The sequence below is a fragment of the Anthonomus grandis genome, chromosome 8 (genome assembly GCF_022605725.1).
Source record: "Anthonomus grandis grandis chromosome 8, icAntGran1.3, whole genome shotgun sequence".
NCBI classification, from domain to species: domain Eukaryota; kingdom Metazoa; phylum Arthropoda; class Insecta; order Coleoptera; family Curculionidae; genus Anthonomus; species Anthonomus grandis.
The window spans coordinates 909,906-937,497 of NC_065553.1; the positions used below are offsets into that span (position 1 = coordinate 909,906).

General features: G+C 32.0%; 1 protein-coding gene across 1 annotated transcript in view; it reads right to left on the reverse strand.

Annotated features, from left to right (window-relative positions):
• Positions 1–27,592, reverse strand: part of LOC126739502 (uncharacterized) — a 77,205-nt gene that overhangs the window by 18,962 nt on the left and 30,651 nt on the right. Inside the window, exons 9-11 of the mRNA XM_050445215.1 lie at positions 21,598–21,729; positions 12,777–13,042; positions 2,435–2,694 (exon numbers count right to left, since the gene is read on the reverse strand). Of these exons, the coding sequence (XP_050301172.1) occupies positions 2,435–2,694; positions 12,777–13,042; positions 21,598–21,729 (658 nt within the window). The remainder of the gene's footprint in view (positions 1–2,434; positions 2,695–12,776; positions 13,043–21,597; positions 21,730–27,592) is intronic.

Sequence of the window (27,592 nt, forward strand, 5' to 3'; positions counted from 1 at the left end):
AGACACAAATTACAATATAGAGATTTGACTTACCGGTAAAGCTATAGGATTAACACCACAAACATTCAAGTTAAAACAAAAATAAATACATACAAAATAAAAATAATGTTGACGTTCACATTAATTTCGGTGTCAAAACTAATTAAATAAAAGTAAACGAAACAAGCAGAGTGAGGTTAAGTTGAACGGGAGAACGGAAAAAAGGCAAAAAATAAAATAAAAAATAAAAAGTGAAATATGACTTGGTCGAGAAATGAACCAGCGACCATCGGGTTCGTAGGCAAGCGCTTAACTTACGTGCTATCCAGGTCGTGATAAATATTGTTGAAAATTAAATGCGGTTCGAAGTTAAAAACATTATTCACACAAGACAGTACAGGACTCCTTTTTGCCCTTGTGATTTCCATCTTCTCTAATAGGTCAAGCTACTTTCCCTTGGGGCACTTATGAAGGATTTTTACATTTTCCGGGATGGAAGGAAAATGTTTTGAGGACAATAAATGACTTGCAAAAGCCGATTTAGTCTCGGTGATTTCGGTATCTTTGTGTTTATTATATTCTCTTAAGTGTTCCTGCACTCTCGTTTTTATTTTCCTTCCAGACTGACCAATGTAAACGGCATTACATTCCCCGCAGTTAAGTGAGTAAACTCCCGATTGGGTTAAGGGTTCTCTTTTATCTTTAATGTTTACGAGCTTTTTAAATAATGTGTTGGAAGTTTTGAATGATATCTGTAAATTATAGTCTTTAAAAAATTTAGCAAATCGGGAGGAGATACTACCAAAGTAAGTGAGGCAATGAAATCTAGAATTTTTAATGCTGGTGTTATGGATTCAATTATAGGAGAGCTTGTATTTATTATAAAATTTGAAATAGATTCTATTAATTATACTTAATGGAAACCCATTATTTACTGCAATCTGTTTAATTGTAGCTAACTCTTTTTGAAAGGCGCTTGCTGATAATAGTATTTTGAATAACCGGTAGAAAAAGGAGTTGAATGCAGCAAATTAGAATTAGAATCAAACTGGATAATGTTGTCCGTCGAGGAAGGTTTTCTATAAATATCAAAGGTGATTTTGTTGTTATCTCTAGTCAGCAAAAGGTCTAAAAAAGGAAGCTTACCCTCTTTTTCTTTTTCTAAGGTAAAAGTTATGTTAGGATGTAGAGAGTTTAAAAAATACAAAAAATTATCCAGTCCGAGTTCATCCCAACTCCAGGCCAAACAGACATCATCCACATACCGTTTGTAAAAAACAATGTCCTTGGCAAAGATACTGCGCATTATCCTACTCTCCAGGTTATGCATAAAAATCTCACTTAAAAACGGGGACAGACAAGAGCCCATCGCCTGTAAAAATCCTTCATGAGTGCCCCAAGGGAAAGAAGCTTGACCTATTAGAGAAGATGGAAATCACAAGGGCAAAAAGGAGTCCTGTACTGTCTTGTGTGAATGATGTTTTTACCTTCGAACCGCATTTAATTTTCAACAATATTTATCACGACCTGGATAGCACGTAAGTTAAGCGCTTGCCTACGAACCCGATGGTCGCTGGTTCATTTCTCGACCAAGTCATATTTCACTTTTTATTTTTTATTTTATTTTTTGCCTTTTTTCCGTTCTCCCGTTCAACTTAACCTCACTCTGCTTGTTTCGTTTACTTTTATTTAATTAGTTTTGACACCGAAATTAATGTGAACGTCAACATTATTTTTATTTTGTATGTATTTATTTTTGTTTTAACTTGAATGTTTGTGGTGTCAATCCTATAGCTTTACCGGTAAGTCAAATCTCTATATTGTAATTTGTGTCTATGCATTGTTGTTTTTGTACTAGGGTTGCTTTCTGTTTTCTTTTAGATCTGACAATGCCTTAGGGCGAAACACGTGTAATCATTTTTTTAAATAAACATCTTTTGAGACCATTGACTTTGTGTCCCTCTAATCTCTGAATTGGATATGTTAAATGGAATTTTTTCACTCTTTACCGGATTTGTACTTTTAAGCAATTTTGTTTATAATATCTGGGCCACCAGACTTAATGATACTGTCCTCTTTTCAATTCTTTCACACTGCCATATTACACTGTTAACACCTTTTTTACGTTTATTTTGATTTTTTCATCATAAACAAACTTCGCATTATTTAATTAAATCAAGAAAAGTTTACAGTGAACTCGACAAACTCTACCACTGGTTTAAAAAAGTAAACATAATATTCAATGCCTGTTAATCCACCGGATGTGCATGGATCTGTATTTTTTATAAAGCCAACAGATGCGCCTATCTACATAGAAACGATTTATCGCAAAATATCAAATGGTGGATTTATCGGGTATCTCAAATAAATTATTCAATTATATTGGGGCAATGTCAATGGGAAAGGGAATGTTAAGCAATAAAACAAATACGCGTAATCAAAGCAGAAACTTTACCTAAAAATTTTTCGGTTCGCTTTCCACTAAGTCCCATAAACTGGTTCAGATCGACTTTCATTCCGTTAAAGTAAATATCGCCATTTTGTGCTGAGAACTTCACACCCTTCTCGTTCAACAGTTTGTTGTTTCTTGTCAGAGCGGCGAACACTTCAGTTTTACTGGGAATTTTTCGCATGGACAGGATAACCTCGGCCGCACCTTTATTTTCGTTACCGTGAACCCGGATGGATTCCTTAAGGAGTTTGTTAAACATTTTCCTAAAAAAAAACTATATTTTTAAAAAGTTATAGATTAACAATTGCAATCTTTAAAAAATAACAACGCTTTATCGCCTGAAATTTTTAATTTTTATGATAATAATATTATACAAAATGTAAACATGAAGATGAAATATCGCAAATATTGCTACAAATAAAATCCAAAGCTACTGGTGCAGATTCCCTTAATATAAATATGATCTAGCTTTGCTGTCCATTTATTTATTTTTTTTATTTATCAAAAACAAATAGGATGTTAACAGGCCGAAACCCAAAGGAACATCCACAAATTAGAAAGTGTTTCATAATACAAGAGCAGAAATACAATAAAGTGCTAAGTTTCTAATATTGTTTTCTTTTTTATTAGAATAAGGATCTCTGATTCTCTTCTTAAACATAAAAAGAGAGCGGTAAAGTAAATCTACAGAAAAAAAATTGGAATTATATGAGGAAAGCATACGACTTAACGGCGAATTCCTTGCTACTTTGGTTCTACACAAACAGACTTGAAACAAATAAGAATTTTAAAAATTTCGCTGAGGTATATGGAAAGGTATTTGGGATATTAGATAACTCGAGTCAATCTGATAGCTGAGTTAATTATTTTATAAAGAAAGAACATGTCTATGTGAGAGCGTCGTGTTTCAAGAGAATATAATTGATATTTAACTCTAAGTTCTATTAAATTAGCATGTAAGTTAAATATTCCAGTATTTTTAGAGTCCAAAAATCTTCAAAATTTATTTTGTATTGTTTCCGATCTGTAAGCATGCACCCAAACGACTATAAATATAGGCAAAATATAATGCTTTTAGAGAGCTTTTAGAGGTTAGTAGCCTACTATTTCTTACAAATCCCAGCATTCGATTACACTTGATGCTTAAGTAATTAATATGTTCTGCAAAAGTTAGCTATTGATCATATATGACAAGTTAGTATTACCAGAGACAACCAAAGAGACGTGCAACTAGATAGAAATTTTTATCCTATTGTTGTTGCTCTCTCTAATCTGTATATATTGTATTTCGTTGTCTCTCTCTTACCTTATAAAAGGTGAGCTAAGGTTGCGCCACAATACTAATCTTTCGCAATGCTAAATGTATTTAATTATCAGAGCAGTCAAGAGAAAACATTTTTCCATCTCCATCTAAATGAATGCAAAAATACGGGTTAGCTTGTGTCCAATTCTCTAGTATTTCTAAAATTATAATTAAGTACGGCAACAGTGCAATCCTTGCTCAACATGAACACGTGAATTTCAATATGGCTGAATAGTTGTTGTTGCTGATTGATTTTGTTATGTTTTACATCATTAGTTGAGATTTTGGACGAGTGCTTAAATTTTACGTATTTTATTACCTACTGGATTTAGGTGAACTTGGTTACAGTAGTTAGTAGTTGTAGTTTTTTGTAGGATACAGAATTTAGTGTTTTGACTTAGGAACAGAAATATATTCATTAAGGTAATTGTTAAGGCTGTAGTTAAAATAGGTATTCCATGGAGGTTCAAAAGGAAAAATTAAGAGATTTGCAAATAAAAAACTAACATAAATAGTCACATGAATTTAATTTTTATAATATAACTTAAAATAAATACAAGAATAACATTTGTTCAGACTATCTGTGCTGACTATTTGCTGCTATTTTAAATTTAGCTGTAGTCTTTCTGTTTTATTCTTATAATTAATTTTTATTGTTTAAAAAAATACTGCATCATAAATAAGGAAACATGTGTATATGTATTTCATACACATACAAATTGAACAGTATATTCATTATTATAGAATAGAACAGACTTATCTATTCTTTACTAATTAGTAGAAAAACAGTTTTACCACTTTACCAAATCAATTTCATTTTTTCTGGATACCCGTTTCGCTAACGATATTAGCGTCTTCAGCAAAATATTAAACTTTTTTTTATTATAAAAGTGTTACGCCAAAGGATATATTTTTTGGAATATTATTATAGTACTGTGATAATTAAAATGTTCTTATATTTTAATTGCATTTATGTATATGCATGTTACTGTTACCATCTTAAATTATAAATTATGAAAATAATTAAGAAAATGCATGCACATATTATAGTTATATCATATACTGAAAATACAATACAAAATGTTTCAGAATTATATTTAGTTTATTTAGTTCCCCAATTTAAATTGATTGCATTGTTTTAATTAAAGTCTGCCATTGTTCTGAGGAATTAAAAACATATCAATAACTTTTTATTTGTTTTAATTAAAATCAGCAAGTTCTGAGACAGAACATAATTATGATGTTTTGACTTCTGAGACATAACGGCTGATTTTAATTAAAATAAATAATTAAATGCTTAATAGCCGAGGTTTGAATTATGGCGGCAAACGCTATCTGCGCCATCTACGTTTACCTTTCACGAAGAGAGACAAAGATGGAAAATAATCGGATATTTTATTAGCGCATAGTTGCGCGTCTCTTTGGTTGTCTCTGGTATTACGTATGAAACTAATAAATGCGCATTTATCATAATTAAGGTAAAGTTTATTTCCCTGACAATACTCAAAAAATCTGTCCAAATCATTTTGTAAGAGAAAGCAATCACTGAGTTTATTGATGGAAACAAAAATCTTAATATCGTCTGCATAAAGTAATATTTTGGAGAAAGTAAAACATTTTATAACATCATTTAAATAGATTATAAATAGTACGGGCCCCAAGTGGGAGCCTTGAGGTACGCCTGAGGTAACTGGATACGTGGAGGACTGGTGGCCATGTATAGTACAATACCTGGGATCTATTAAAAATGTACGATGCTAACCACCGCAGGAGATCTCCATGCAGCAAGTTTCTGTAATAAAGTGTTATGATCAATTTTGTCAAATGCTTTGCTGAAGTCGGTGTACACAGAGTCTACCTGCGTCTGACAAGTCTGAGAGTATATATTCCGAATAAACAACTATGTTGGATTGATCGTTTGGGAAAAAAACCGTGCCGCTCATCGATAATTATAGGTTTTAGAAAATGTATCGATTTATTATGAATTAGTAATTCAAAAATTTTACCGAAGATATCAAGTTAATAAGTACTTAATGGTTTATAATTTTTCACACTAGATTTGTCACAACTTTTATAAATTGGCACCACATTAGCCATCTTCCACTTGCAAGGGAACACACATTGCTTAAGAGATAAGTTATAAATAATAGACATTGGCTTTTACAGTGCTTTCATTTCAAAACAATCCACCCTTAATAACTTTCTTAAAAAAAAAAAAAAAAAAAACACGTCAAATTAGATGCACAGGGGGACGTTTAATTATGCATTTACTGAAGTTCTGTCAATCACCTCCTCACCTCCAGCTAACCTCACTTTAATATGTCAAATGGGAACCCCCATCGTGTGATACATCATAGTAAGCAGCGTAAAATTCTCTATTCAACGGTACCAAAAAAAATGAAATCGGTAAATGTGTAAGCAAATAGTTAGCGAAAATGTCTAGAAATAATGAATATTTTATTTACGCCAAACTTTGGTATGTTAAATGGTTACCCTTTGGTGTGATACATTATTTTAAAGGACATTCATTATGCTATCAATGGTTGTAAAAAAAAAAAAATTGATTGACCAAGAAGCAATTAAAGTGTAAATCGGTAGGGTAGAAAAACAAATTTAATTAGTTTAACAAATTTATTTTATTAAATGTTCAAAATGCGCGCCGTTATTAACAAGACAATAAAAAAGCCTATTTTCAAATTCCTTACGAACATTGGCAAGGGTCTGCCCGCTAATTTCTCTGCATTCTTGAAATATTCTATTTTTTAAATTTCACAATACTCTCAGGTGGGGTTTCATAAACTTTGCTTTTTAAGTAGCCCCAAAGAAAAAAGTCTAGTGGGGTTAGGTCCGGAGACCGCGCAGGCCATTCGATTGCACCACGTCTGCCAATCCACTTTTCTCGAAAATTTTCATCAAGCCACTCTCGAACTACCAAAGTGTAGTGCGCGGGAGCTCCATCCTGCTGAAAATGTATTTTATTTTCATTCAATAATATAGCACCATGTTGATCTACTTGATTTTCCATAGATTGGATAATGGAAGGGTATATTGCATTTTCTAAAAGGTTTAAATAAATTTCGCCAGTCAAATTTTCTTCCAAAAAAAATGGCCCGATTATTTCATTCCCATAAATTCCTGCCCAAACATTAATTTTTTGGGGATATTGGGTATGGCCTTCCCGAAAAACATGCGGATTTTCATTATCCCAGTATCTACAGTTATGTCTGTTCACCAGGCCATTTAAGAAAAAGGTCGATTCGTCACTAAAGTAAATGTTCTTCTATAAATGGGGATCGTCGTCAATTCGCTGGCACATCACTTCACAAAATTGAATTCTCCTATCATCTCAAATCATCCTCTCCGGGTTCATGAAGAATATGAATTTTATAAGGAAAGTTTTTTTTAAACTTTATTTTTTTTTTAAACTTTATGTACGCAACCAGTGGAAATATTTGTTAGTTTTGCGGCCTTTGGATCCATAGCAAATTGTCCTAGTACTTCAACTTGGCATGCTTCATCGACAACTATTTTCATATTTTTTCTTATTGCAAATCGATCCCGTCTCTTCAAATTTTCGTATCAATTCTAATACGTATTTATGGCTCACGTTTTTGTCTTGATACCTTTCATTAAATGCTCTCGCGATTCTGCGAGCACACCGATCTTGAGCTCCATAAAGGAAAAGTATTTCTATTCTTTCGGCTAGCGTATACACCATTTTATTAACTCACTGTTTTAACTAAAATTGGAAAATTGCACGCGTCAAATTGACAGTTTTAACAATAATAAATCGCCTGCTTTTTAAACGCCTTAAAAATGTAAGGTATTGCAGTGTTTTTTTATACCTATTAGCACAGATTTAACTAGCTAGTGAGTTTAATTATTCCAAAAAAAACCTGTCCGCGCCCGGTTGGTGGTAAATGTGAATATTTTAATTGTGGAAATTCACGAAGAAACTCTACAACTCGAATGTTTAGGTTTTCAGTTAAAACTAAGGATATTTGTGACCAATGGATAATAAATTGTGGTAAGTATTTTTTAGATTTTAAGAATTAAGCTTCTTTTTCTTGGTTATAATTTAAAATAATAATAAGGAGGGTGCATTATTTTTTATGTGAAAATATGCTATTCATGCTTATGGTATGGTGGTCTTATTATAATAGTATCACCGATTTAACTAGTACAGGGTAATTATATACAGGGTGGCAATTTGAAAACTTTTAATGCGACCCTGTATAAAATTTTGAAAAAATCTTATGCAGGTGAATACTACACAAAGAGAACTTTAATTTGAGGTACCACAAAAAGGGTGGTTCCATTTAAGATTTTAGGGTTGAGGTGCATGGGGCCCAAGGGGTGCTTCACCTCTTCCTCTTGCCACCAACCTACGAAGCGACAAGATATTTTGTGAAAAAAATTCAATGTTAGGCATTTAATAATTATGCCGGTTGGTCAGTGTTTAGTTGCTTAAAATTAAAATATCATAAATGGTTAGAGATCGAATAAATTAGAAAACCATTTCTAATAAGCCTTTAGTGTTTTAATGACTTTTAGGAATTTTAAAATAAATTAAAAATCTGTTAGGCAGATAGGTATAGCAAAAATATTAAAATTTAAATTTTTTCCTTTGTTTGTTATTTATTTTAAAATCTCTACAAAATTAACTATTCATACATATTTACCTAACTGACTACCAGCTTTTTAATAAAATTATTAAAATTTTTAAACGTTAACGTTAAGTTCCCTCAGAAGTTAATTTTTTAATGCCTTTGAAGAAATTGCACAGGTCATGAATTCTTAATAATTGATGAAATAAATTATTGTTTATTAAAATTCAATTATTGTTCGAAACTTTATACGGATTTAGAAAAAAAGAAGGATAGTAACGTTCATAAATTATAAAATTTAAATTTATTAATATAGAAGTTTCGAAATTTGTTTTCCTTCATTTCTCTTTTTTTTGTGTTCTAAAACCGGATGCCATTTTTTATATTTTTTTTTGTTAACAAAATGTTAAGATTTGTCTTTTTAACATTATTTTAAAGCGATTTTGACGATATAAATATTTAATATTGACATTTTAATACCGTATTACCACTAAATTAAATGTAACAAATATACTGGTTGGACACTTGTATTCTGGGACTTTGGAAATACATGCAAATATTTTAAATGATCAGTCTAAGCACAGATTTAACTAGCTAAGTTAGATTTTACTTAGCTAGTTAAATCTGTGGTCTAAGGAATGCAGGTAAATAAGTCGGGAATTAAATAAAACAATTTTTGTTAATTACGGTCCTCATTATCAACAAAAAACGTAATATGAGACAAAAAACTGTAAAAAAAAATAATTTTTTTAATTTTAATTTCGCAAATGCTAAATAATTTTTTTTTTATATTTAAGGAAATGCTAAATTGGCTGGTATTGGCGATGAAACCTTACGTGCTAAATATTTATGTCAAAACCACTTTAAAAGCGAGGACATTCGGACAGCTAAACAATTTTACCTGAAGAAAGACGCTGTTCCGAAAAACTATGCAGCTTACACCAGCAGTCCGTTTACCAGCGACTGCGCAGAAAATCTGCAGGTATCAATTCCAAAGAAAACGTATGCAGAAATGAAAAGTTCATTGCTTGACCTTAGCTCGGAGGCTTGCTCGGAGGTTTCTTCCAGGAAAAAAGTAAAATATGATAACGAATTGAAAAATAAGTTTGTCAGTGAAATAACTTCATTACCAGATCATGTTGAGACTCCAACAAAATTAAAATTAAGAAAAAAATTTATTGCAAAAAAGAATAAAAATTATAAGAAAACTATTTTCAGATTACAAAATAAAATAGGAAAATCAAAATTAATCTATTCATCACCGCTACCGCTGTTAACTTTTTTATCACCAGTGGCAAAGACTTTTGTAGGAATGCAGTTAAGAGGTAAAAAACGTGTGATTTGGAATCAAAAAGAAAAAGAATTTTGTTTATCATTTTATTATAAATCTCCATCGGCTTACCTTTTCTTGAGAAAAAAAAGGCATCGTATTACCCGCTCTGTCAACTATTCAAAACTGGATTTCACAAAATGATTTTAAAACGGGCATTGACGAAGATATTCAAGTTTTTTTAAAACAAAAAGCTATGGTAATGAAAAAAAATGTCTCATAGCTTTTGATGAAATAAGCATCAAGGAAAATTTAGAATTTAATAAAAAGTTAGATCTAGTAGAGGGATTTGAAGACCTAGGACCTTTAGGTAGGACTCCATTAGCTTACTTTTTTTCCCAGAATTCAATTCGTAAAGAAAACTTACAAAAAATAATTGTATATGTTCTTAATGTTCTAGACACAATTGGATTTTTACCTGTTGCTGTAGTTTGTGACCAAGGGACGAATAATACGGGTGCAATGAAATTGTTAGGTTTCAATACAGATAAACCATACTTTTATGTAAACGGCAAAAAGATAATTGCATTGTATGATGTTCCTCACTTTTCAAAAGCATCAGGAATAATTGGCAATCAGGAATAAGATTTGAATTATTTAATAAAAATATTTGTTTTGATATAATAGCAAAAATTTATGAAATTGACAAGGCATCTCAATCGGCCAGAATTCTTCCAAAAATAACTGATAAGCATATTAATCCTGATGCGTTTGAAAAGATGTCCTGTATTTTATTAATTATTATTTTGTAATATAAATATTATGCATACTGTAAGTACATACTATGTCATATTGTAATTAACTGTAAATATTGTACATACTTTATACAAATTAATATACATACATATTTTCATAATTTAAAAGACGAAGTCTTTTTATTTTAGTTACGGTTCTAGTTTTACATATTGGCAACAGGGCGCCGCATTTCGAACAATATATTACAGCTTTGGTATCACTGCTGTTGCGGCGGCCGATTTTTATGAGGTCCAAACTTCGCTATTCGAATAGGTATCTGTTGCGTTAGCTAGTTAAATCTGTGCTATTAGGTAGGTTTCGCAAAAAATATAAGTGAAATAAATACATAGACAAAGTTATAAGACTGCAAAGATTTTTGCAAAAAATTTGAAGACACTCTTTTTTCTCGCAAATAACGGTACACATTCTTTACTTAAAAAAATAAATAATTTGCTTGAACTAAATGTACTGTTTGTTACCACACATTTTAACTTCTAAATTGCTTGTATTTTTTTTTTGATCTATTATAAAAAATGTAAGAATTTTAAAATGATGTAGGTACCACACTAAAAGTATTCATTTAAAATACCAAAGTTTGGCGTAAATAAAATATTTATTATTTCTAGACATTTTCGCTAACTACTCGCTTACACATTTATCAATTTCATTTTTTTTTGGTACCGTTGAATAGAGAATTTTTACGCTGCTTACTATGATGTATCACACGACGAGGGTTCCCATTTGACATATTAAAGTGAGGTTAGCTGGAGGTGAGGAGGTGATTGACAGAACTTCAGTAAATGCATAATTAAACGTCCCCCTGTATATCTAATTTGACGTGTTTTTTTTTTTTTTTTTTTTTTAAAAGAAAGTTATTAATGGTGGATCGTTTTGAAATGAAAGCACTGTATAGCGAATGTGCATATTTTATTACAAAAAAAAGCCACCCTTACTCTCGTCCAAGTCCGACAGAGCTCTCCATACTTCCTCTGAATCTAAAAAGAATGCATTAGGAATAATTCCATCAAATATGGGTGAATTATTATGATTTACTGTGTATACATAGGGTTGAAAAACTCCCCTAAAAAAATCTGAGAATAGTTGGCTGACCTGAGGTGCCCGAGTAGCTTTCTGATCAAGGTATATAGAATTGGGTATTCCACTGCTTTTATTGTTAACAGAGATCAATTGCCATAATTTCTTTTTATTCTTTGAAATATCATTATCAACAGATTTAACATATTTAACACAATCCAAATGTATCATTGTTTTACTTTGCCGGCGTAACTCACTAAATACGTGATAATGAATTTCAGAGTTTGATCTTTTCCATTTTTTATGAGCTCGATTTATTCCTTTTATTACACATATCATAAATAAATGCATATTAAACTCCTATTTTCCGGTTGCGTGGAAACGGGCACATGCTATCCCCCTTTCCTGCCAACTTTCCTGTGAGTGTGGACATTATTACATCGGAAGACCAAAACGAAATTTTAAGAGGAGATTTGCAGAGCATAATAGATGTATCAGACAACACAATTCGGAATCTCTTTTTGCTAAACATATAATTGAAACTGGACATTGTACAGATTTTAATAGTAATTTTAAAATAATTCATCGTTTACAGGATAATCGCCTTTTGAACAACTTAGAGTTCTTAGAAATTCAAAGATCACTTAAGAAAAACCATCACAATTCCTTAAATATACAAGTTCACATAAATAACCTAATTAAAACTTTATTTGACTAATAATTTTTTATAAACGATCTACAGCGCGTCTAGGCAATTTATATCTATGAGATATATAGTTTTATTACGATTTTAACATTGAAAATTATATACACCTAGATACACGTATAGTACAGTGTTGATCTTGGGTTTTTTATTTGTTTATATTAATGTGGACGTAATTTTTTTAAAAAAGTTTTTATTATATTTGTGTTGTCCACGTACACTAATATAAATGTCCATTGTGTTTCTATGTGTTTTAATTTTATGATGTTGACAAATCTCGTTCTATAATTGTAAGTACCTAACATAATTTGTATCGCCAGAAAAACGTTGTGTATTTTCTATTATATTTTAAAGTTGTAATGTCTTCTTCTTTTTACTTTAGTCCTTGGCCTGATGATGTGACATGTGGAAGTCACGAAACTGGTAGCCAATAAATAGGAATTTTCTGGATAATTAAGACTTTTTTTGACCCCTTCTTGTGCCCTAAAGAACTTCCAGAATATGGACAGGATTCTCCTTAATAAATAAATAAACATTATGGTGACTTGAGGAGGAGAAAATGGTTGAAGTGTCAGGGATTATTTTATGGTAGTGAAGAAGTTAATATTTCAAAAATAAGAGTAACAACGTACCTGAGTCTATTGCTGCTTAATAAATCCTGGAAGTTTCGTAAAGTGGCCGCTTGCGTTTCGTCAATTATAGTTTGAGCGCTTTTAAAGCTGTAGGCGGCGTGAGCAAAGAAAAGCACCGAGGCGCTCAGTTGCATCAGCGTGAGCGTCGAGGGCAACTCGTTCTCGTTTATCAGTCGATCCAGTACGTCGTAAGTGGAGTTCGCGAGTGACACTCCGCTCGCGCTCAAGTTTAATACGCTTATTGAATTAAAAGCGAAAGCGGCACCCTACCGAGTTAATTATTATTAATTTTTTAAAACTAATTTTATAAAATATGTATGACATTGAACACTAAATGTAATTAATATATTGATTGATCAAATGGGTATAATCATACGTATAATAATAATAATAATAATAATAAATGTCTTTTATTATTCAAATTCATTACAAACTTGATACAAAAAAAAAAAACAAAGTACCTGAACGTGGCGCAGTCTAGCTTTATATAGCTACTCCACTGAACCAGGTCAGGGTGTATTTGAAGTAACATTATAACAACATGTTATATGTAAAGAAATATTCCCAATTATAATATAACACAAAAAAAGTTTTCTTCTTCTATAAAAAACAGCAAATTTGATACATATTAAATAGTAAGAGAATTGTTTTGAATATTCATAAGAACAATTTTATATTTCCTCCTAAATTTATCTGCACGAAGGTCAACAAATTCTGCAGGTATTTTATTGTAGCACTGAACAGCATTGTAAGAAAACGATCTCTGAAACATAGCACTCCTATGGACCGGCATGGTTAACTTATTTCTAGCTCTAACATTTATCCCGTGTACATTTGCTCTAAACAACAATCTATTCCTTATAGTCGCAGGTGCCTTTGGGCTGCTAATGATTTTTATCAAAAAAGTGGAAAAATTAAGAATTCTACGATTGTCCATTTTAAGCCAGTTATAAACAATGTATTTTTTATGTAAGTTTTTCAGAGTGGACTGTTTTGTATCGAACACCCTATATATACTATGAAAAACTAGTAATGGCCAGCGGCGGCTCGTCAGGGTAGGCAAGGTAGGCGCCGCCTACCTTATAAAATTCACTTGTAAATTTGAAAAAAAATTACCATTATAATTTATATAATATAATCATTTTTTTTAATGTAATATTAAAATATCTGATAAACCTCCTAGTCTAAAGCGACTCGCCTCATAAAATCAAATGAATACGATATTATATATCGCTACCTTCCAAGAAGACCGTCACAACTCGAAAATTGCTATTTTTCAGTACAGGCGTTTAAAAATATCCAATATTTATTTCATAGGGCTACGCTGCTTTTTGAAAAATATGTTTAAATTTTTTTTTTGGTATTATTAAAGACCCTTGTGGAGAATATTTTTTGATGATAATTTTTTTAGTCTGTGTCATCAAACAAAAAATAGAGTTAAATGTGACAGTCTTTGCTGAAAAAAAATGACGTTTTTTTATTTCAATTTGAGTTAATAAAAGTATTAAGCTGAATTCATGTAAACGAAACTTGTTTATTATCTACTATAGTGTATTCCAACGCGTTCAAAACCGTCACCGAACGATTACGGTCATGCGCAGTAATTAAAATCCGTCGAATTTCAATTACTGCGCATGAGCGTGATCGTTTGATGACGGTTTTCTAACGCGTTGGATTGGAACAAACCTTATGAAAAATAAACCTAAATCAAATTTTTGGTAACATATTTTAAAAAATTATAATATTAAACTTTTATAATACTAGATTACACTTACATCAGTACAAACGTATTAAAGAAAAAGAAGCGTAGTTTTAAAACGTATTAAAAAAAAACTTAACTCTTATACCTAGTTATTTTCTTCTTAACTTTCAAGTAAAAACATCTAACAAAACAGTCAAAATCTATAATCTACTTAAATAAATTTTGGTAGAAATCATGATAAAAGTCGCCTATTTTTTTCTCTAGTAACTGCATAATTCCCTTTTTTTTGGTTTCAGAATTGAATTTCAGGTTGAATTTCATTTTTATCTTCCTCCTTTAGCTGCTTCTACACATAATTCTGCTACCACGACCTGTTCTTCTGGGTTGGGTTGGGTTGGGTTGGTATCTTTGCTACTTCCTTCATTTTCTGTTTCAATTAAGCAATTTTGAATTTCCCAGGATGGTTGCTCGATGTTATGAACTTGTAATTTTTTTTTTGGCAAGCTTCAATATCATATAAGTTCTTCGGGACATCTTAGAACTACAAAATAGATAATGAAAAATTTATTAAAATTAATTAGTACTGAAAGTGTGAAAAAAATGTCAAAAAAAGTAAAAAGCAACAGACAACTTTTGGCAAATTTTATTTAACTTGTTTTATAAATAAAACTGTTATACTTACGCCTTAACATTTAATACAAACAAAAACGAATTTTTATTCAAGAAAGAACGTCATAACTCAAGATGAAACGTGTTCAGGTCTTTAAAAGTACAGAAATTTTCATAAAAAAACGTCCTAAATAAACAAATTTCAACACAAAGTAAAAAAATTATTTATTTTTACAAGGAAGAGCGCACTAATTCTAAGTATGACGTTTTTTTTCCGAAAAAAACTATATTTTATTTACCACATTTTCCATAAAAAATGCACCAACATAAAATGTGACGATATTTCTCGAAAAATATACAAAAAAAGAACTTACCTTTTCACAGAAAATCGACCTAAACTTATATAGGACGGTCTTTCACACAAATATTTTAAAAAACACTTGTCACTTTTATGTTGTGACGCTGAATAAACACAGGTGACGACTGCAACTGACCAGGCACAACTGAATTGATACGCTCTTGCGTGTTAAAACAGGAAAGGTTCTCACTTAGTACACTGACCACATGCGCCGCCAAGCGGCTATTCGTCAAAATTAGCTTGATGCGATATTTTTTGTAATAGAAGCAACTTCTGCTAAATCGATTTTCGTGGAAAACCGAAAAATCGATTTTTCGGACTTGTGACGGTCTTTCTGGAAGGTAGCGATATGGGAAGGCGATATTTCCAACCGCCTGTATTTAATGGTCTCTACGGCGGCAATCTCCCATACAAAACTTACAGCGGCCGACGTGAAACAAAATTATTCTATGCGACAAAAAGTACACTGTTAGGCGGACAATTCGGGCGCCTTCGACCGTCTTCGTCAATTCGCTCGAAGCGCTCGTTCGTCGATCGAGACGGGTGCATTCGACACAATCGTCATTCGACATAATGGACATTCGACACAATACCCGCGAAATATTTTAAACGTTCGAGTATGATCGGTTGGGTCTTTTACACGTCAGCCAATTTTTATTCGAAATAGCTGTAGTGTTGTCATCTAACACAAAATAGGGTAAGGTATAGGTATATTATTTTGTTTACATTCGAGTCGTGCTTACAATAATTAGTTTATATTTATAGATAGTTTGCCAAAAGTTATTAATTTGTGAGTTATGAGTTCTTCAGTATATTTGAAGCTTTAAGATATAACTACAAAGAACCTGGGATGATACTTCCTGATACTGATTAAGAAACACTATAACTAACTTTGTGTAATTTACTACTTGGCCTCCTATCCTGTGATTCTTCTTCTTAGAACATTAAATACCGGCATTATACTTATTGCGAAGTGAAGAGGAATTTGCCGCCAAAAAAATGTACCATCACTTGGGAAAGAGCAAGTTTTTATCTTGTGGAAGCATGTTTTTCATTAAAAATTGTGGCAAAAACAAAGTTCCATTTGACTTGCATAGGTGTGGTGATAGTGTTTACATTTACTACTTTTGACTAATAAACTTGAAAAAGTGCAATTTAGGATAATATGCTGGAGAAACTGGATGATTTTGATGAAGTCATATGCCTCCGAGGATATTTGGAATATAAACTATAGTGTGTCAGCTTAAATATAACATACTGAATAACCAAAAGGACTGTAATAGACTATACAGTTTTTAATTTACTTATACACACACTTATTGCTTTCAAGTAATTTGTGACTAACATTATTTCTGAATTGGTGTCGTAAAAAAGTGCAATGAGTTATTATAATTAATAATATTTATAAGTAGGAAAAGAAACAGGTTCTTAGAGAATATCATATATTACAGCCTTATTTAGATTGAGCCAAGTTTTCACTCATAGTGTTGAGTTTTGTCAGGGCTGGAATGTATACAAATTACGGTAACAGTTTATTATTATATTATACTATCTTATCGACTCCCCATTTTCAAGAATAAAAAAAAGACAGGTACATAGGATAGTGAATGACACAGTGATAGATAGTGATTCATCATAATTTCATTGTCGGAGACCAAAAATTTCAATTTTTTCAATTTTATTTTTTTTTAATCGTTTAAAAAAAAGTGACTATATTAAATAATTACCCCTGGCGTAACAGTTTACTATCCTAACGAACGCCGTTTTTTTGTACGAATTTAAAAAATTAAACAGCTACAAAAGTTAATGTATGTCGTATTTATTATAAATTCGTTGTCGGAGACTCAATCATTTTTCAATCACTTGAAAAAAGAAAATAAAAAATATTAAAATTTTACCCCTGTTCGTTTTTTTTTGCGCAATCAGTTTTTCTTATGAAAAATGATTATTCACCCAACAGGTCCTTTTTGCACCCAGCGCCTTTTTATATAAAAAAAAATCAATACCCACCCAGCTCAGCCCCAACCAACCCAACCCAGCCCAATACAACTCAACCCAACCATACCAAGCCAACCATGTCAAGAGCCAAGACTTAGAAGCATCGGTCTTAGCGCCAATTGAAAACTGCAATTTAAATAGGAAACATATACTAAAAAGAATAATAAGACAGCTATTGAAATTAGTTTTGTTTTTTTAATTATTTTTTTTAACGATTTATCGAATGGTATCACTAAAAAAATATTCGATCACCTAAAAAAATAGTATATTACCTGTAAAATAATAGCGCTGGTAACCCCGATAAGTCAGTGTCTTAAAAGGTTTTTTCGGTACGTATTCTGATAAGTGATTTCCGATTTGTTGTCTCTCTCGTCTCAACATAATCGAGTATTTTCGAGCGGTGTGTTATGTGTCGAGGTCACCCTGTTCGGGCGCTCGCCGAGTCGCTTCGGGGGAAGCTTCGGGAGTGTGTCGAATGTCCATTGTGTTATTTGCCTGTTTTCCCGTCGATCGATAAAGGGGAAAGGGCTGGTGATTTTAGAGTACGATTGTACTAAATCTAGCACAAGTGGAAAAAAATTTAGCACGCAATGCAAATTCTGTTTTCTTACTTAAATGTAAAAAATATTAAAAATGTACATTTTTCATGGCAGTCTAGGTTTTTTGTTGTAAATGTTCAAGCAATGACTACGATTTTTATAACGTATTTAATTTTTAGTACAATTGGGTGAGTTTCAGTATGATAATTAAAGCACGGATGAGATGAGCCCTCGTTCAATGGAAAATCAATGGTGGGGCGGGATTTTGTGCTGTGGCGACTTTGTTGCACTTATTTAAAACTACATAGGAGCAATAATGATAAGGTGATGGTACTAATACTAATAATATGATAGGAGGAAAATAATTCCAGATTTTTCTTGGGGGGGGTTTTGTTTTTATTCATTAACGGTTTGTGGCTGGTTTCTTCCGTTTCTTTCAGCTTTGAACGATTTTTCTGCTGTCGCACGTCGTATGGTTGCTTCTCCATTGAATTTTGAATTTGGTTTATATTAGATAAGTATAAGTATATTAGAATAATAATTGTGCTATTACAGTTTGTAGAGGTAGTAGAGGTACCTATTAAGGGGTTGTATATTTTTGAGAATATTATAATATAGAGTAGAAAGTAGGTAATTTTTGTAGAAGTAGAGGTGCATACCTACCCTAGTTGTTTGATCCTTTTACTATTTTTTTTTAGAATGGCCAATAATCTCGCCGAAACCCCTGTGCATGATGTAATTTGTTCTTTACAAGAAACCCCATTTTTTAAGACCCAGTGGTTCGAAACCCATCAATGGTTATGTGGTAGTTATTTTAAACAAAGTTTGTTTTGTTGGCCTTGTATACTTTTAGGAGGTAATAGAAATAATGTTTGGATGTCTCAGGGTTTTTGCGATTTAAAAAATCTGTCAGCTAGCATAAAAAAAACATAAATCGTCAAAAGAGCATATGAGTAGCTACCTTAGTCTAAAGCGCTTGCAAAAAAATAGTAGCACTATACAGGATGCATTAAAAATACAGGCTTCTTTGTTTTTAAAATCCTATAACGAGGATGTAAGAAAAAATAGAAATTTATTGAGCTATTTGATTGATGTCACTTGTCATCTTGCAAAACAAGAATTATCTTTTAGAGGCCACAATGAAAAATCCGATTCTTTTAACACTGGCAATTTTCGTGAAACATTTAACTTGTTAATTAAACGTGACATCGAAATGCAAAACCATTTAAAAAAAATAGGCAATAATTTTTCTGGTTTGTCTAAGACTATCCAAAACGATATAATAGGTTGTATCTCTGAACACCTTTTGGAGACAATACATTAAGAAATATTTTTTTTTGTACAAGTTGATGACACTACTGACATTTTAGAAAAATCACAATGCGCTATTTCGGTCAGATATGTAAACTGTCACCAATCTGGTGACATTAAAGAGAGATTTTTGGGATTTTTTGATGTAAGTCAAGATAGAACTGCAGACGCGATGTACGAATTAATTGCTTCTGTTTTAAGTCCTTTCGATTAAGAAAAATTTAGTTGGTCAATGTTATGATGGCGCTAGCGTAATGGCTGGTTCGTTAAATGGTTTGCAAAAAAAAATTAAAGACGATGCTCTATTAGCTTTATTTACACATTGCAGTGCGCACCGATTAAACTTAGTTCTACAGAATGGAGCAAAAACTATTAAAAATTGCCTAATTTTTTTTGCGATCGTAACTTCAATTCCCGGCTTCTTCCATCAATCTGCAAAGTAAACATTTATTTTGGACTCTATAGTTGGAAAAAGGATACCGACTGCTGTAGATACCAGATGGGCTTCACGTTCAAAAATCGTTAGATTTAAAATGGAATGACTTAAAAAAAGTTTTTCAAACAATTATTGACGATCAATCATCCGAGGCAATTAACGAGTCAAAGGGATATCTTAGATTTATGAAAGGTTTAGAATTTTCTTTTTTAACCGCGGCTTACAAAAATGTATTTGATATTACGGATCCACTATTTAGTATTTTGCAAAAAAAGTCTTTAGATATAGCTTATTGTCAAAAACAGGCATTTTTAACAAAAGAGGGTCTACAGTCCTTGCGGAATGAATTAACCTTCGAACAATTTTTTGAAGGGGCAAAAATTAGAATTTCAGGCGATATGATAGATAGCTTGGATAATCCTACACCATCAAAAAGAATAAAATTATTAAACACTATCAAAGGGGATGAAAAGTCTTCTTTGCGAATTTTATTTTATGAGATTATTGATAATATTTCGACGCAAATAGATGTTTGGTTTGCAGATCTATCGCAGTTAACTTATTTTGCATTGGTTGATTCTTCTAAGCTCCAAGAATATAAGAAAAATTTTCCAACTTCTTTAGTTACAAGTGTCACCAACCTTTATAAAAATATTTTTGACAAACAGCAACTAATTAATGAGTTAAGTGTAATTTTTCACGATGAAGAACTAACAACATTAAATGTAGAGTCGGTTTTAAAACATTTTATAGATAATGGTCTTAAAGAAATATTTCTCCAAGCTTTTACGCTTATTGCTACAATACCAATTACAAGTACATCAGTTGGAAGACATTTTTCATGCCTTAAACGCATAAAAACATATTCCCGAAATAAAATAGGTAATGAGCGCTTATCATCACTTGCTTTAATTTCCATCGAAAAGGAACTCTTTTGCATTTTACAGGGATCTGATGATTTTACAGATTTAATAATAAGTAGGTTTGCACTTTTAAGGGACAGAAGAATAAACCTTATTTATAAAAATTAGTTGTTTTACAACTAAAAAAAAAAACAAAAAAAAAATTAAAAAAATCAAAAACTAAAAACAAAATCTATGTTAAGTATAAGAATATTATGATATCTTTTAGTTAAGTAGTATTCAACTTTAATCTTTTTTAGAAATAGTATTAAAAAGAAGAAAACTACATAAGCTCAAAGGTGCATAATTAAATAATAATTTAAATAAATGCATTTTTGGTAAGTAAGTAAAAAAGATAATTTATTTGTACAAAAATAAAATCGTTAATAAAAATTAATTTATTTGTATTTTTTTATAATATAGAAGAATATTTACTGCATCTTTGCATCTTATAGTAGGTATCTGTCAATAACAGTAGGTAGTGTATATATCTAAGGATTTAGTGAAATTAAATGAAATATGGATATAACACAAAAATTACGATCATAATTTAAATTCATACAACTTTGTAAAGGTGTGTTTCATTTTGTTTTTTTTGTTTCCGCATTTTTTTTTGTTGATTGAAATCTAAATTTTAAAAAAATATTATTTTTAGGTAATTTTTATTTAAAGATTTCGAAAACGTTATTTTTTCTTAATCTTAGTAAATTATTAATGAAAAGTGGCCGTGGCACCACAATTTTTTTTTAAATCCCGAAAAAGCGGGGGAAGGGGGAGCTCGGGCTACTCGGTGTGCGCACTGTTATAATAATATGTCGCCTACCTTAGATTAGCCTAACCAGGACGCGAGCCGCCACTGGTAATGGCTTTATTTAAAACTGTCACTAACTTTAAATTACCACTCATCGGATTATTTGTCAGTAAAACGCTATTAATACTCTTTCAAGCAATAAAAAAGAATCTCACCTGTCCGACATTAACTCCACGCCTCACCAATTGCGATAAAACAACGTTAGCGCCCGCGCCCACGAATCCCAAACTGGAAGCGACAATGTTCAAATATGCACCTCGCGCCTCCGAGTTTGCCCAGCCGATTTCCTAAACAAAACAAAAACAATCGCAGATTAAATGAAATTGACCAAAGGAGGAGAAAGTATACTCAAAGTCAAAGTATCACAAATCAAGCGTCTATTAAAAGGTTACGCGTTTCGCCGCATTAGGGCATCGTCATATCTAAATAAAATTATCAAAATTAAATAATAAGGAACAAAACGCTAATTAACAGAAAAGACATACCTCACCTAAATCACAGTATAAAGAACAAGTTCTAGTTTATGTTCGGTGCCTAAATACAAAAACTACACACTGACTCTCACGACATCAATAAAAATATAAAATATAATATGTCTACAACATCGTAGGTGGTGTTCCGAGGTGTACTCGATAGATAATAATAATAATAATAATAAATCGTCTTTTATTAATCATGCATATACATTACACAGATTTAAATGTTTTATAGGTATATACATATAAGATTAAGGTTAAAGAATACAAATGGCGAAGTTTAGCCTTAGGCTACTCTTACACTTAACCATCCCTATTCTAAATCAAAAAAGAAGTGAAAAGTAAACATAATTCATAATGACACTAAGTATTTTGTAAATTTAACAAATAAGTTTTAAACTGAGACCTAAAGCCGTTTAAACTAATATCTCTTAAATAGGGATCTAAGGAGTTGTATAAAGATACTGCATTATAGGCAAAACCTCTTTGAAAGAGTGCTGAATGATGTTGTGGCATAGTAAAGTGATTTCCATAACGAAGTTCACGGTTATGAATAAATGTTCGAAATACTAACTTTTCCCTCAAATATACAGGAATATTTGATATTAACAACCTCATTAGAAAAGTAGCAAAATGATGCTTTACCACACCCGACATATTTAACCAATTTAATTGTTTAAATTCTGCTGAGACATGATTATATCTCCTCAGACCAAATATGAGGCGACAACAGTTATTTTGCACAACTTGCAATCTATTTTTTGTCACTAAATCTAAACAGGGGTAGTACACTATATTACAATAATAAAAAATTGGCAAAACCAGAGATTCACAGAGTTTTTTCCTAATATTAAAGTCTAAGATAAATCTGTTGGCATAGAGAACTTTCATTTTTACATAACTTTTTTGAAGTAACTTATTCACATGATCTCTGAACCTTAAATCAGTATCAATGATAAGCCCTAAGTTCTTCGCATTTTTAGAAAATCCCACAGTTGTGTCGCCCAGTTTCAGGTGCAACCTACCTTCTAGCAGTTTTCTTCGCTTTTCTGAACAAAAGAGAAGTACCTCTGTTTTTTCAGGATTTATCTTTAAGTTATGTTCTCTTGAGTAATCATTGATGGATTTTAGATCGTCATTGAGAGATGCTTCAGCTTCTGCTGGTTTATTGGGGTCAAAATAATGCAAAACCTGTTTATCATCTGCATATGACTGTGAATCTGAATTTTTGATTACCTGGAAAATGTCAAAAATGTATATTAGAAACAAAAGTGGTCCAATTATAGATCCTTGTGGTACACCAGATATCACAGTCTCAGCAGAAGAAAACTTGTTACCAATTTGTACGCGCTGTTGTCTATCTGTCAGGTAGCACCTGAAAAAGGAGACAGAGCATTCGTCAAAGCCCAGATATTTTAGTTTAGCACACAGTAAATCATGGTCTATCAGATCAAAAGCTTTAGAGTAGTCCAGGGAGACTAGGACAACCGCAATATTTTTGTCTAATGCCCTTATTATGTTGTCATTTAAGTTCAGAAGAGCAGTAGTAGTACTATGTCCAGACCTAAAGCCTGACTGATGAACTGGGAGCAAATTATTAAGATTTAGGTAATTTAATACTTGTGTGTGAACAGTTCTTTCAAGAATTTTAGATAGGACAGGCAACAGGCTTATGGGACGAAGTTCATAAACAGCAGTTACTTTTCTGGTCTTAGGAACAGGAAGAATTATGGACTTTTTCCAGTCCTCTGGAAAATACCCAGCTTCTAGGCAAGAATTAACAATATGTGTCAAATGAGGTAGGATAGCAGGAAGGCTAAGCTTTATCATAAAAAGTGTCAAATTGTCATGACCAGAAGCATTGGACTTAATGGAATAATTTTTTTTTTCACTGAACTGGAATCTATCATATTAAATTGAAAGTGCAAGTTGTTCTTAAGTTTATTTGTGTTATAGAAATGTATTTTTTGGTCACATTTATTTGATTTTTTAAATACACTCAAAAAGTAGTCATTTGCACTATCAGGATTAACAGAGTCAAGTGGAAATTCACTATTAGAAGTTTTTGAGCTTACATTTACATTCATATTTTTAAGATTTTTCCAGAGTAACTTACTATTTTTTTGTTGTTCCAAAAAACTTAAATAGCCCTTTTTTTCCCTTCGAATAGAAGCAAGTGCAAAGTTTCGAGCCCGCTTATAAGCTTCAAAATCAGCTAATGACTTATGTTATCCTATGGTATTTGTAAAAGCTCTGTATTAAAAAGGTTTTCATTAAAATGTTTGTAACTGCGGAATGATATTATTTTCTGGACTCTTTTAAGATTTGGTAAGCATATATTACAAAATGCCAACTTATGGTCACTTATCCCGATAGCAGAGATGGTGCCAACATCCATAACAGCATCTGCATCACTAAAAAATATAGGATCTAGTAATGTTGATACTCTATCAGTGACCCTTGTAGCCTCATCAATGGTCTGAGTGAAACCAAAAACATCAAATATGTCGGATATTGGATTATTGCTGTTAAAAAAAATAATATTTAAATCCCCTAGAACCGTTACATAGTCGGAGGTTGATATTATTTCTGGTAGAATATTGTCGAGTGCATTTGCACAAGCCCCAATATTATTCATAGTACGATATATGACCCCAGCAGTAATAGAGACCCTGTTTATATTAATTTTTAGCCACATATTTTCAAAACCATCTATATCAGTACCTATATTAAGGTTAAGAATCTCAGCCTTTAAGTGAGATTTTACAAAAAAAAAAAAAAAAGATCTTTATTAACCCTTGGAGTTTTTTAATATTAGCAAGGGGGCTCTTTATCCTATGAACCCTAGAACTCCTCTTCTTTACGGGCTACATAAAGTTCATAAAGAAGGACAGCCAATTAGACCAGTGGTATGTTTTGTGGATTCTCCTCGCTATAAATTTTCTTCGTGGTTGAATGGGGTTTTAAGAGAGGTAACAGGTTTCCGAAGTCGTTTTTCCACTAAGAATTCCGTCGAATTTGCTAATTTTTTAAAAGGCATATATATACCAGACAATGCAATGTTAATTTCCTTAGATGTGAAAAATCTTTTTGCCAATCATTACTAGCAAATTCTAAACTACCCAGGCTGATTTCTTGAGACTTAATTTGCCTACTAAAAACTGTTTTAGATCATTTTTTTTTAATTCAATGGCAAAATGTAAACACAGAAGGCTGGTTTAGCCATGCTTTTCCCCTTTCTTAAGTGAAGTTTTTATGAACAACTTGGAGTACAAAATTATGAATAGTTCTTTCGCCAAACATATAATAGTGTATAAACGATATGTTGATGACATTTGTATTGTTTGGGGAAGCAATAACGATCAATTGTCCACCTTCTACAAACAGTCTACATAATAGAATTTCATTTACCTTAGAAAAGGAGCACAACAAAAGTTTACTTTCTTAGACCTTTTGTTAACTAAGAATAATAATAAAATCGAATTTTATATATATAGGAAACTGTCCACAACTGACAACATCATACAATTCACTTCTGACTCACCACATACCCACAAATTTGCTTCGTTTAACTCTTATACTGTTTATATAGGATGTTCACCATTCCTCTATCCAAGGAATCTTTTTATAAAGAACTTAACATAATAAAGCAGCTTGCAGTTAATAACGGTTTTCCAATTTCTACCATAAATAAACCTTTTGTACATGAATAAATATAAATTCTCCTACCATATCTTACACTCCAATTCTTTAAATCTTAACAAATTCAGATCTTTAACATTTTTTGGTTCAATATCTCTCCAACTTGCAAAACTCTTTTTAAATAATCTTAATCTGTCAAAACTGCAAATACTTTGAAAAAGTACCTACTTGATAAACACAAAGGATAAAATAGAGCAAACTTTAAAATCTGGGGTGTATTCTTTGAATTGTGGTGAGTGTTCCGCTGTGTATGTTGGTCAGTCTGGTAGAAGGATTTCCACTAGGGTGAAAGAACATATAAGTCTTTTCAACAATTGTAAGAACACCGATATTAAAGAAACAAAGTCAGCCTTTGCAAATCATCTTTTATCGACTGGTCACAACTTTTCGGTGTCGGATGATGTAACTATATTACATGAGTGTGGAAAAGGTAAAAAACTAGATCTTCTCGAAAAGCTGAATATTACAAGAGCTAAGAGAAGCCCAATATTAAATTGTGTCAATGATATACACACAACCAAACTTATGGAATCACCGTAATTTCGCAAAATGGAATTTATTTAAAAAAATAGTCATTGAGGATTAAAGGGCACTTTTTCAAAACCAAGTTTATTAAAAAAAATAATAAAACTGATTACAATTTTCACAATAATAGAACAAAAAACAAAAAGTGTAGATTTCTATAAAAATGATTTTTCTGAATATGACAATTTAACAAGAAAGTTAATTTAAAATTAAATGTTAATAATCAGTATTGCCACCTCTAGCATCGATGCAAGCACGAATTCGACGAGGCATGCTATTTATCAAATTGTCAATGTCTTCTTGGGGAACATTTGTCCATTCCTCTAAAACCGCTTGAATAAGTTGCTCAGTGTTACCAGGAGCATTCTGGCGAGCTCTAATCTTTCTTTTTATCTTATCCCATAAGTGCTCTATAGGATTAAGATCCGGTAAGCAAGAAGGCCACTCTAAAACGGCAATACCTTCCGTTTCTAAGAAACATTTTGCAACTCTGCTGGTATGTGGAGGGGCATTATCTTGCATAAATAAAAAAAAATTGCCAAAACCACCTCGCCAGAGCCTAACTACAGGTTGCAATACCAAATCTACATACCTTTGACCTGTTAGGGTTCGTCGAATTGGAAGTAAAGGAGTTCTTTCACCAATCATAATTCCACCCCAAAACATTACAGTACCTCCTTTGTATTTCGGGATAGGTTTGGCAGCACGAAGTCTAGCTTGTCTCCCTCTACCTCTTAAAATGCGAATCCGCCGGTCATCGGATCGTAGTCCTATTCTGGTTTCATCCGAACATAAGACATTTTTCCAATTTTCAATATCCCAATTTTCATGCTCCAAACATCAATTTACACGGTCAATTTTATGTTGCCTTGAAAGTTCTGGAACCCTTAACTGTCTTCTGCTAAATAATTCCCGAGCGCGAAGTCTTCTTCTAATAGTTTCGACAGAAACACTCACACCCGTAGCTTGTAAAAGTTGCCTTTGAAGCTCTGGATGAGATGTTGTGGGATTTCTTCTTGCTATTTGAGCTAAAAAGCGATCCTGCCCTTCAGTAGTTGCTCTTTCACGACTTCTCCTTGGTCTGTTTTTTAAGGTTCCCAATTCCAGAAATCTTGAATATGTTTTTGAAACAACACCTTGTAACCCCACCGTTCCAGCTATCTGCCTTTGTGACATGCCTTGTTCTGCCAGAGCAATAATTCTTCCCCTCTGAACTTCCGATAGCCCAATGTATGGCATTCTTGTTTAGTTTTCAAAAATAAATAAATTATAAATTTGATGCGACTTGCAAGTGAAACAGTAAAATCGGCACTGCTAGCAGGGCCGTTCCTAGGGGTGAGGGCGCCTTCGTGCAAGATAATTATTGGCGCCCCTCGCCACCACTAAAATGACAAAATTTTTTTTCGTATAACAGTTTATTGCACACAGCATATATAGCGTTCATTTT